Genomic DNA, 12,169 nt, shown 5'->3' with positions numbered 1-12,169 from the left:
TTATTTTAAATGGAATTTCTCTTTCTATCTCCTGCTGCTGGGCTTTGTTGGTAACATATAGAAATGCTGATAAGTTGTGTGGGTTTATTTTATATCCTGTAACTTTTCTAAAATTGTTCTTTCAAGTAGTTTTTCACTTGATTCTCTAGGTTTCTCTAAGTATACCATCATATCATCGGCAAAGAGTGATTGCTTTTTTTCCCTCATTGTCTGTTCTAATTCCTTCAATGTATTTTTCTTCTCTTAATGTTAAAGCTAACATTTCTAGTACAATATTGAATAATGGACATCATTGTTTCACCCCTGATTGTATTGGGAAGGCTTCTAGCATATACCTATTTCATATAATGCTTACTGTTGGTTTTGATAGTTAAGTCTTGTCATTTTAAGAAAAAACTGCATTTACTTCTATGCTAACTAGCATTTTTAATAGGAATGGGTGCTGTATTTTGTCAAAAGCTTTCTCTGCATCTATTGAGATAATCATATGACTTGTTAGTTTTACTGTTGACATGGTCAGTTATGCTAATAGTTTTCCTAATATTGAACCAGTCCTGCATTACTGGTATAAATCTTGTCTGGTCATAGTGTATTACCCTTGAGATAAGTTATAATTTCTTTGATAATGTTTTGTTTAAAATGATTGCATCCATATTCATTAAGGAAATTAGTCTATAATTTTCTTTCTCTGTTTTGGCTCTTCCTGGTTTAGGTATCAGCACCATATTTGTGTAATAAAAGGAATTTCACAGGACTCCTTCTTCACGTATTTTTGCAAAGTAGATTATATTGTATTGGAAATAATTGTTCTTAAATATTTGGTAGAGTTCACTTATAAATCCATCTTGCCCTGGAATTTTTTCTTAGGGAGTTTGTTGATGGATTGTTCAATTTTATTTCTAACATGGGTTTGTTTAAATATTTTATTTCTTATTAGTCTATGCAATTTATATGTTTTATAAATATTGATCCATTTCACTTAGACTGTTGGATTTATTGGCCCACACGACCAAAATAGCTCCTAAGTATTATTTTAATTTCCTCTTCATTAGTGGTGAAGTCTCTTGTTTCATTTGTGATACTGATGATTTAGTTTTCTTCTTTCTTTTTTTTTAAATAAAATTAACCAAAGATTTTTCATTTTCATTGTTTTTTCCCATAAATCCAGCTCTTAGTTGTATTTATTAATTCATTAGTTTTGCTACTTTTTATTTTATTAATCTCTCCTTTGATTTTTCAGAATTCCTAATTTGATATTTAAATAGGGGTTTTTAATTTGTTCTTTTTCTAGCTTTTTTTAGTTGCATGCCCAATTCATTAATTTCCTCCCTCTCTATTTTATTCATGAAAGCATTTGGAGATATAAAATTTCCCCTAAGAAGAGCTTTGGCTGCGTCTCATGTGTTTTGATGTGTTGTCTCATTATTGTCATTCTCTTTGATTAAATTATTGATTGTTTTCTATGATTTGTTGCTTGATCCATTCATTCTTTAGGATTAGATTGTTTGGTTTCCCATTAACTTTAGCGTATCTTTCTATGGCCATTTTTACATGTAGTTTTTATTACATCATGATCTCAAAAGAATGTATTTAATATTTTGGTCCTTCAGTGTTTGATGGTGAATTTTCATGCACTACTGCACGATCAATTTTGAGTAGATGCTATGTATCGCTGAAAAAAGATATATTACTTCCTATCCCTCTTTAATTTTCTCCACAGTCTATCACATCTAACATTTCTGAAATTCTATTCAACTCTTAAGTTCTTTCTCATTTATTTTTGGTTAGATTTATATAGTTCTGAGAGAAGGAGGTTGAGGTCCCCCATTGGTATAGTTTGGCTGTCTATTTCTTCCTGTAATTCATTTAGCCTCTCCTCTAAGAATTTAGACGCTACAACACTTAGTGCATATATGTTTAGTATTCATATCACTTCATCGTCTTTGGTACACTTTAGCAAGATGTAGTTTCCTTCCTTATCTTTTTTAATCAGTTCTACTTTTGCTTTTGCTTTGTCTGAGATCAGGATTGCTATCACTGCTTTTTTTTTAACTTCAGCTGAAGCATAATATATTCTGCTTGAGACTTTTACGTTTACTCTATGTGTATCTCTCCGTTCCAAATGTTTTTCTTGTAAGCAATATATTGTAGGATTCTGGTTTTTAATCCACTCTGCTATCTGTTTCCATTTTATGGGAGAGCTCATCCCATTGCCATTCACAGTTAGGATTACTAACTCTGTATTTCCCCTCTGTTTTATACTTTTCTCCCTCCTTTTACCCTGTCCCTCCTCACCAGGGTTTTGCCTCTCGCCATGACCTCCATTAATCTCCCCTCCCTTCTATCAGACTTCCTCTTCACTTTTCAAATTTCCACTTTTCCAGACCATAGGTGTTGTCACCTTTGGTGAAGTGTCTAGCCAAACTTTCATTCAACCACAGGTGGATGTAATTGGCTGTGGCTTCTCACACATGAACAGAGAAAATTATATGGGAGGGGAAAGAAACTGTTCAAATCTACCTAGATATATGACTCTGAGCAAGTCATTTAACTTCTGACTGCCTCAGTTTCATCTACAAAATGATGATAATAATAGCACTGTCCTCCTGGCATTATTGTGAGGATAAAATGAGATAATATTTATAAAAATGTTTTGCAAACTTTAAATCTCTCTATAAATGTGAGCTATTATTTCAGTCTCAAAAAACTCTCTTTCTTTCCAGGCAAAATACAAGCTGAGATTGACAGGGTGATTGGTCAATCCAGGCAACCCACCATGGCTGATAAGGAGATTATGCCCTACACTAATGCAGCTGTTCATGAGGTTCAAAGAATGGGTGATATTTTCCCTTTCAACGTGGTCAAGGTGGCCACGGTTGATACCACAGTGGCAGGATATCATGTGCCAAAGGTAAACTTATTTTTCTCCCATGAACCTGAAGGGGCCCTATGGCTTCCATCTTTTCAGGGGTGGGGGGTAGAAGAAAGTGAAACAAAAAATAAACAGATGGTAGAACAAAGATCTTGGTCTATGGTATATAAAGTTGGTATTCAAAAAATATTTATTTCAATAATTTATTTCCATATAATTCCAAGTATTTTTGTAAACTTATATGTGCTATTTTATACTTCAAAAGAATTATTCTGAGAAACAGAGAATAAGTTTCACCATATGACTGCCAAAGGGCTCTATGACAAAAAAGGTGAAGAAACATTGGAGTAGATTCTCAAAATTATTGATTCTCACAGTTGGATGAGAAAAACGCTGAATTCGGAGGCAGAGACTGGGTTTAAAATCTAGATTTTTTTTGAAGTATTTTTTTGGGGGGTGAGAAAATTGAGGTTAAGTGGCTTGCCCAGGGTCACACAGCTAGTAAGTGTCAAGTGTCAAGGCTGTAAAGCCTAGTTTTAATCCTGTGTTTAAATTACTGATGTCCAGAATCCTACAAGATCCAAGATAGTGGATTAAGCAGTAAGTTGCTCTTATTCTCCCTTATTGATCTCTAAAGACCCAGAAAATATTACCCCAGGGAAAACCCTGGAACAGCTGAGATAGCAAAAAGATTGGGTGCAGCAGTCTTTTATCCAGGGAAGCTTGGGGGATTAATATGGAAAGGGCAACAGTACAGGACAGGAGGCATCTGAGGAAGCCAGTGGCAAGCCCCATCTCAGCAAACCAGGGGGATATCCTGAGCACCAGGGTGGCAGATCAGGCAAGCACCAACAACAAGACCTCCTGAATGTCTTAGCACAGGCAAGGGAACTGGGAGACTCCAGCTCAGAAAACCACCATGTGCAGCAGCAGGCTGCATCCTTCAGCAGCCAAACCTCCCTGTACTTCAGCACAACTCCAGGTGTGCAGGTGTCTGTCAGCAGCCAAATACTCTGGTGCTTCAGAGCAACACAGATGATCAGGTATTCTCCAGGGGGCAGATCTCCACTCCCACCCTGAGAGCTTCAGTGTTGCTGACCCCAACTCAGCACCAGGTAAGCTGTCAGACCCCTTCATCCTCTAGCTGCCAACAGCTGAGGCCCCAGAACAAAAATCCAGTGTCTAGGTCCCTGGCCTCCAGCATAAGAAGCTTGAGTCAGTGACAACTGTGTTTCAGCAGGAAAGTTCAACTTTAAAAGCCAGGATATTGGCAAACATCATGAGCAAACAGCAGAAATGGACAATGACCATAGATTCTTTCTGTGGGGGCAGGGAAGATCAAAACACAAATTCAGAAGAAGACAACACTGTCAATATACCCACATCTAAAACCTCGAAGGGGAATATGAACTGGTCTCAAGCTCAAAATGCCTTCTTGGGAGAATTCAAGAAGAATTTTAAAAGTCAAGTAAGAAAGGTAGGATAAAAATTGGGGGAAAATGAGAGGTACATAAGAAAGGCTCAATAGCTTGGAAAAAAAAGAATAAAAATTTATTGCAGAAGGCAAATCCTTAAAAATACAATTGGCATAATGGAAAAAAGTACACTAAAGAAAACAACTCCTTAAAAAGTAGAATTGGCCTAATGAAAAGGAAATACAAAAACTCACTGAAGAGAAGAATTCCTTAAAATGTAAAATGGGCCAAATGGAAAAGGAGGTACAAAAACTAACTGAAGAAAACAATTTGTTAAAAATTGCAGCTGTGGCCCTTTTTCACAGTGGGTTTGCTACCAGAAAATAGATGTTGTGAAAACCATTGCTAAACCTCCACAAAAAATGAGTAAGGAAAAGACTCACATTAACATTGTCATCAATGGACACGAAGACTCTGGCAAGTCCACCACTACTGGCCACCACATATACAAATGTGGTGGAATTGATAAGAGAACCATTGAGAAGTTCAAGAAGGAGGCTGTTGAGATGGTAAACAGCTCCTTCAAATATGCCTGGGTCTTGGATAAGCTGAAGACTGAACTTAAGCATGAACTATTGATATCTCCCTGTGGAAATTTAAGACCAGCAAGTGCTATGTGACCGTTATTGATGCTCCAGGACACTGAGACTTCATCAAGAAAATGATTACAGGTACATCTCAGGATGGCTGTATTGTCCTGATTGTTGCTGTTGGTGTTGGTGAATTTGAAGCTGGTATCTCAAAGAATGGGAAGACCTGTGAGCATGCTCTTCTTGCATACATACTAGGTGCAAAACAACTGATTGTTGATGTAAACAAAATAGATTCCACTGAGCCCCTCTACAACCAGAAGAGATATGAGGAAATTGTCAAGGAAGTCAGTACTTATATTAAGAAAATTGGCCACTACCCTGACACAGTAGCTTGTGTGTCAATTTCAGGTTGAAATGGTGACAACATGCTGCAGCCCAGCTCTAATATGCCTTGGTTCAAGGGATAGAAAGCCTAATAAGGATGGGAATGATAATGGAACTATATTGCTTGAATCTTTGGCTTGCATCCTGCCACCAACTTGTCCAACTGACAAACCCCTTCATCTACCCCTCCAAGATGTCTACAAGATTGGTGGTATTGGTACTGTACCTGTCGGTCAAGTGGACTGTATTCTAAAAGCAGGCAATGTTACAACTGAAGAAAAGTATATTGAAATCCACCATGAAGCTTTGAGTAAGGTTCTGCTAGAGGATAACATTGGTTTCAATGTCAAGAACACGCCTGTCAAAGATGTCCACTGTGGTAATGTCACTGGTGATGACAAGAATGACCCACCTATGGAAGCAGCTGGCTTCACTGCACCGATCATTATCCTGAACCATCAAGGCTAACTCAGTGCTGGCTATGCACCCGTGCTGGATTGGCACACTGTTCACATTGCTTGCTTGCAAGATTGCTGAACAGAAGGAGCAGATTGATCATCATTCTGAGAAGAAGCTGGAAGATGGCCCTAAATCCCTGAAATTTGGTGATGCTGCCGTTGTTGACATGGTTCCAGGCAGGCCCATGCGTGTGCAGAGCTTCTCCAATCATCCTCCTCTGGGTCATTTTGCTGTTCAGGATGTGAGGCAGACTATTGCAGTTGGTCCATAAAGGCAGCTAACAAGGAGGCTGCTGGAGCTGGCAAGGCCACAAAGTCTGCCCAGAAAGCCCAGAAGGCTGAATGAATGTTCTGTACAACAGCTGCCACCCCAGTCTTAATCAGCGGTGGAAGAACAGTCTCACAACTGTTTGTCTTAATTGGCCATTTAAGTTCAATAGTAAAAGACTGGTTAATGATTACAATGCATCATAAAAGTTTCAGGAGGAAAAGAATGTTTCCTAGACCATTTATTTCATGGCAGTTTTAAGTAATTAGTTTTTTTTTTTTAATGACCACAAATCTGTCACCGAATGTTGAGACTATTAAAACAGTTTAATGTGAAAAAAAAAATTAGAACTGGGCAAGTGAAAGCTAATAACTTTATGAGATATCAAGAATCAGTCAAAAAATCAAAAAGCTGAAAAAAAAGAAGAAAACAGAAAATGCCTCATTAGAAAAAACAACTTACCTGGAAAATAGATCCAGGAGAGATAATTAAAGAATTATTAGTTTACCTCGGAGCCACAATCAAGCAAAGAGCCCGGATGGCAACTTTCAAGAAATCATCAAGGAAAACTGCCCTGTGGTCCTAGAACCTGAGTCATTGAAAGAATCCACCAATCATCTCCTGAAAGAGATCCTACATTGAAACTGAAAATGCCAAGGAATATTGTAGCCAAATTCCAGAATTATCACGTAAAGGGGAAAATGCTCCAAACAACCAGAAAGAAACAATTTAAATATCATGGAACCACAATCAGGATTAAATGGACCCTTGCAGCTTCTACATTAAAGAGTGGAGGGCTTGGAATATGATATTCCATAAGGCAAAGGAGCTTGGATTACAACCAAGGATCAACTACACAGAGAAATTGATCATGATCTTTGAGGAGAGGACATAGACATTCAATGATATAGGGGACTTCCAAACCTTCCTAATGAAAAGGCTAGAGCTGAACAGAAAATTTGATCCTCAGATACAAGACTCAAGAGAGGCATAAAAATGTATACAAGGAAGAAAAAAAAATGTGTTATTTAATAAGTACAAACTGTTCATATTCTTATGTGAAAAGATGTTCCTTGTGTCTCTTGAGAACTGTATATGTATTACCAAATTTATAAGGGATATACATAGTCAGAGGGTGTGGGTATAAACTGACTTGGATATGATGATAAAAAAAATCTAATTAAATGGTGAAAAGGGATTGCAATGGGATAAGAGGAAAAGAGGAGGCAGAAAAATGGTAAATTATATCACATGAAGAGGCACAAAAGCATTACAATAGAGGGAAAGAAGGGAGGGAGATAAACATTGTTTGAACCCTACCTTTATCTGATTTGGCTCAAGGAGGGAATAACATATTCAGTGAAGTACAGAAATCTAAGTTACCCTAGGAGTAGGAGGGGAAAGGGGGAAGAAAAGGGAGTGGGGATAGAACAGAGTGAAGAAGTAGTAAGGGAAAAGGGGGGGGGAAGGAAAGGGCTGATAGAAGGGAAGGCAGATTGAGGGAAGTAGTGGTCAAAAGCAAAACTCTAGTGAGAAGGGATAGGGAGAAAAGGAGAAAGAAAAGCATAAACAGGGGAGGGGAAAATAGGATGGAAAGAAAGACACAGATAGTAATCATAACTGTAAATGTGAATAGGATGAACTCTCCCAGAAAATGGAAGCAGATAGCAGAGTGGATTAAAAAACCATGATCCTACATTATGTTGTTTACAAGAATCAGTTTGAAACAGAGGGGTACACACAGAGTAAAGGGAAAAGCCTGGGTTAGAATATATTATTCTTCATCTAAAGTTAAAAAAAAAAAAGAAAAAAGATAAAAAGAAACCAAGGGTATCAATCCTGATCTCAGACAAAGCAAAACAAAAATAGATCTAATTAAAAGAGATTAGGAAGGGAACTACATCCTGTTATAGGGTACCATTGAAAATTAAGTAATATCATTACTAAACATATATGCACCAAGTGGTATGGCATCCAAATTCTTAGAGGAGAAGTTAAGGTAGTTAGAGAAGAGATAGACAACAAAACTATACTAGTAGGGGACTTCAACCTCCCCCTTTCTGAACTAGATAGATTTAAGGAAAAAAAAACAAGAAAGAAGTTAAGGAGGTGAATAGAATTAGATTATAGAAGTTAGATATAGTAGACCTCTGGAGAAAACTGAATGGGAACAGAAAGGAATATCTATTTTTCTTGGTAGTACATGGCACCTACACAAAAATTGACCATGTATTAAGGCATAAAAACCTCACAATCCAATGCATAAAGACAGAAATATGAAATGCATCCTTTTCAGATCATGATGCAAAAAAAATTACATGTAATAAAGGGCCATGGAAAGATAGACTAAAGATTAATTGGAAACTGACTAATCTAATCCTAAAAAAAATGATTGGGTCAAATAACAAAGTACAGAAACTATCAATAACTTCATCCAAAAGAATGGCAATAATGAGACAACACACCAAAATATATGAGATGCAGCAAAAGTTGTTCTTTGGGAAAATTTTATATCTTTAAATGCTTACATGAATAAATAGAGAAAGAAGAGATCAATGAACTGGACATGCAATTAAAAAAGCAAGATTAAAGAACAAATAAAAATCCCCAATTAAATACCAAATTAGAAATACTGAAAACCAAAGGAGAGAGTAATAAAATTGAAATTAAGAAAACTATTGAACTAATAAATAAAAAATAAGAGCTTGTTTTGTGGGAAAAAAACAATAATAATAATAGATGAGCCTTTTATTAATTTGATTAAAAGAAAGAAAGAAGAAAACCAAATTACCAGTATCAAAAATGAAAAAAGTGAATTCACCACCAATGAAGAGGGAATTAAAACAATACTTAGGAATTTTTTTGCCCAACTATAGGCCAATAAATGTGACAATCTTAGTGAAATGGATGAATATTTACAAAAAATATAAATTGTGCAGATTAACAGAATAGGAAATAAAATACTTAACCCCATTTTGGAAGCAGAAATTGAATAAGCCATCAATAAACTCCCTAAGAAAAAATCTCCAGGGCCAGATGAATTTATAATTGAATTTAATCAAACATTTAAAGAACAATTAATTCCAATACTATATAAACTATTGGGGAAAATAGGCAAAGGAGGAGTCCTATCAAATTTTTTTTATAATACAAATGCACTGAAACCTAAAACAGGAAGAGTCAAAAAAGAGAAATAAAAATTATACACCCATTTCCCTAATGAACATAGATGTCATAATTTAAATAAAGTACATAAATAAAATATAATTGATAGAGCATATATTTATAACCTAATGCAATGAATAAAATAACAAATAAAATAAAATTTCAAATAAAATATTAACAAAGTGATTTCAGCAACTTATCTTGAGGATAATACACTATGATCAGGCAGGATTTATACTAGGAATTCAGGGCCTTAATATTTGGGAAACTATCAGCATAATTGACCATATCAACAACAAAACTAACAGAAATGATACAATAATGTCAACAGATGCAGAAAAAGCTTTTGACAATATAATATTCCTATTAAAAATACTAGAGAGGCTAGGAATAAATTAAGTCTTCCTTAAAATGATAAGTAGCATCTATCTAAAACTATCATCAAGTGTTGTATGTAATGGGGATAAGCTAGAAGTTTTTCGAATACGATCAGGGGTGAAACAAGGATGACAATTATCAACACTATTATTCAATATTTTACTAGAAATATTAGCTTTAGCAATAAGAGAAAAAAAATTAGCATAGGCAAAGAAGAAACAAAGCTATCTTTACAGATGATATGATGGTATATTTAGAGAATCCTAGAGAATTAAGTACAAAACTAATTGAAATAATAAAGAAAATTAGTGAAGTCATAGGATATAAAATGAACCCACATAAATCATTGGCATTTATGTATGTTATTAACAAAGCTCTACAGCAAGAGATAAGAAGAAAAATTCTATTTAAAGTTATTGTATACATTATAACATATTTGGGAGTCTACCTCCCAAAACAAACCCAGGAATTATATGAACACAATTACAAAAACTTTTCACACAAATAAAGCCAGATCTAAGTAGTTGGAAAGCATCACTTGCTCATAGATAGGTTGAGCTAATATAATAAGAATGACAATTCTACCTAAATAATTTACTTATTCAGTGCCATACCAATAAAACTACTAAAAATTATTTTTATAGATCTAGAAAAAATAATAACAAAATACATGTGGAAGAACAAATGGTCCAGAATGTCAAGGAAATTAATGGAAAAAAAAGGGAAGGTAGACTAGCCATACTAGATCTTAAATTGTATTATAAATAAGCAATTTTCAAAACTGCTTGGTACTGGCTAAGAAATAGAGTGGTGGCTTGGTGGAAGGTACACAAGACACAATACTCAATAACTATAGTAATCTACTCTTATATAAACCCAAAAAGTCCAACTTCTGGGATAAACACTCACTATTTAACAAAAAATGCTAGGAAAATTGAAAAAGTATGTGTCAGAAACTAAGCATAGACAAAAATCTTACACCACATACCAAGATAAAGTCAAACTTGGTACACTATTTAGATATAAAGGCTAACATTCTAAGCAAACAGGAAGAGCAAAGAATAGTTTACCTGTAAGATTTATGGAGAAGGGAAAAAATTATGACCAAAGAAGAGATAAAGAACATTATGAAATGCAAAATGTATAATCAAAATTACATTAAATTTAAAAGTTTATACAAAAAAAAGGCAACGCAACCAAGATTAGAAAAAGAGCAGAAAGCTGGCAAACAATTTTTACAGCCAATGACTCTGATAAAGGCCTCATTTCTAAAATATATAGAGAACTGAGTCAAATTTATAAGACTACAAGTCATTCCCCAATTGATAAATGGTCAAATAATATGAACAGGCAGTTTTCAGAGAAAGAAATTAAAGCTATCTATACTCATATGAAAAAATGCTCTGAATCACTATTGATTAGAGAAATGCGAATCAAAACAACACTGAGGTACCACATTATACCTATCAGATTGGCTAATATGACAAAACAGGAAAATTATAAATGTTGGAGAAGATGCAGGAAAATCAAAACTGTAATGCATAGTTGGTAGAGTTGTGAACTTGTCCAAACATTCTGAAGAGCAATTTGGAATAATGCCCAAAGGGCTATAAAACCATGTATACCATTTGACCCAGCAATACCACTTCTAGGTCTGTATCCCAAAGAGATCATAAAAGTGAGAAAAAGACTCACATGTACAAATATATTTATAGCAGGACTTTTTGTGGTGGCCAATAATTGGACATTGAAGAGATGCCCATCAATTGGGGAATGGCTAAACAAGTTGTGGTATATGAATGTAATTGAATACTATTGTTCCATAAGAAATGATGAGCAGGCAGATTTCAGAAAAACCTGGAAAGACTTATATGAACTGATATTGATTGAAGTGAGCAGAACCAGGAGTTCATTGTACGCAATCACAGCAATATTATATGATGACTAACTTTGATAGACTTAACCTTTCTCAGCAATGCAAGGATCTAAGACAACTCCAGAAGACTCATGATGAAAAATGCTATCCACATCCAGAGAAAGATCTATAGAGTCTGAATGCAGATGGAAGCATACTATGTGCTCTCCTTTTGTTTTCTTTCTTTTTTTTTTTTTTGGTTTCTTTTGCTTCTTCTTTCTCATGGTTCCCACCAATGGTTCTAATTCTTCTTTGCAACATGACTATTGGAAAATATGTTTAATATGAATGTATGTGTAGTGCCTATACCAGATTCCATGCCATCTTAGGGATTTGGAAGGGGACAGACAGGGGGAATTTTCAACTCAAACACTTATGAAAGGGAATATTGAAAACAAAAAATTAATTAATTAATTTAAAAAATTTCTTACGTTCACTTAGGTTCTCTTCGTATGACATCCCTGTGAGTCACACATCTCTGGGTTAAGTTTATTCATTTGAAAAAATAAGAGGGTTTGATTAGATGATCATTAAATGTCTTTCTAACCATTCTGGACTCTGTAGTCACACAAGTATGGTAGGTCTAGCCTGGTCCTCCCCCAACTTCTTCTGGCCAAAAGAAATCATATTTATCCAGACAGCAATGACTTCCCAGTCACAGTGGGTTAAATGAACTCATGCAGACACTAAGCAAAGAATTCTGAAGAAGTTATTCGCATCA

At 35.2% G+C, this 12,169-nt stretch overlaps 1 protein-coding gene and 1 pseudogene across 1 annotated transcript in view; both read left to right on the top strand.

Moving 5' to 3' along the window:
* The window catches only part of LOC110212976 (cytochrome P450 2J2-like), a 59,470-nt gene that overhangs the window by 36,795 nt on the left and 10,506 nt on the right, over positions 1-12,169 (top strand). Inside the window, 1 exon segment of the mRNA XM_078156673.1 lies at positions 2,724-2,911. Coding sequence (XP_078012799.1) covers positions 2,724-2,911 — 188 coding nt within the window.
* On the top strand, positions 4,517-7,349 carry LOC110212975 (elongation factor 1-alpha 1 pseudogene; annotated as a pseudogene).

The sequence above is a fragment of the Phascolarctos cinereus genome, unplaced genomic scaffold (genome assembly GCF_003287225.1).
Source record: "Phascolarctos cinereus isolate Bilbo 61053 unplaced genomic scaffold, phaCin_HiC Scaffold_5;HRSCAF=322, whole genome shotgun sequence".
In the NCBI taxonomy this organism is placed as follows: Eukaryota; Metazoa; Chordata; class Mammalia; order Diprotodontia; family Phascolarctidae; genus Phascolarctos; species Phascolarctos cinereus.
The sequence above is the reverse complement of the archived record's forward strand: the minus strand, read 5'-3'. Positions and strand labels throughout refer to the sequence as shown.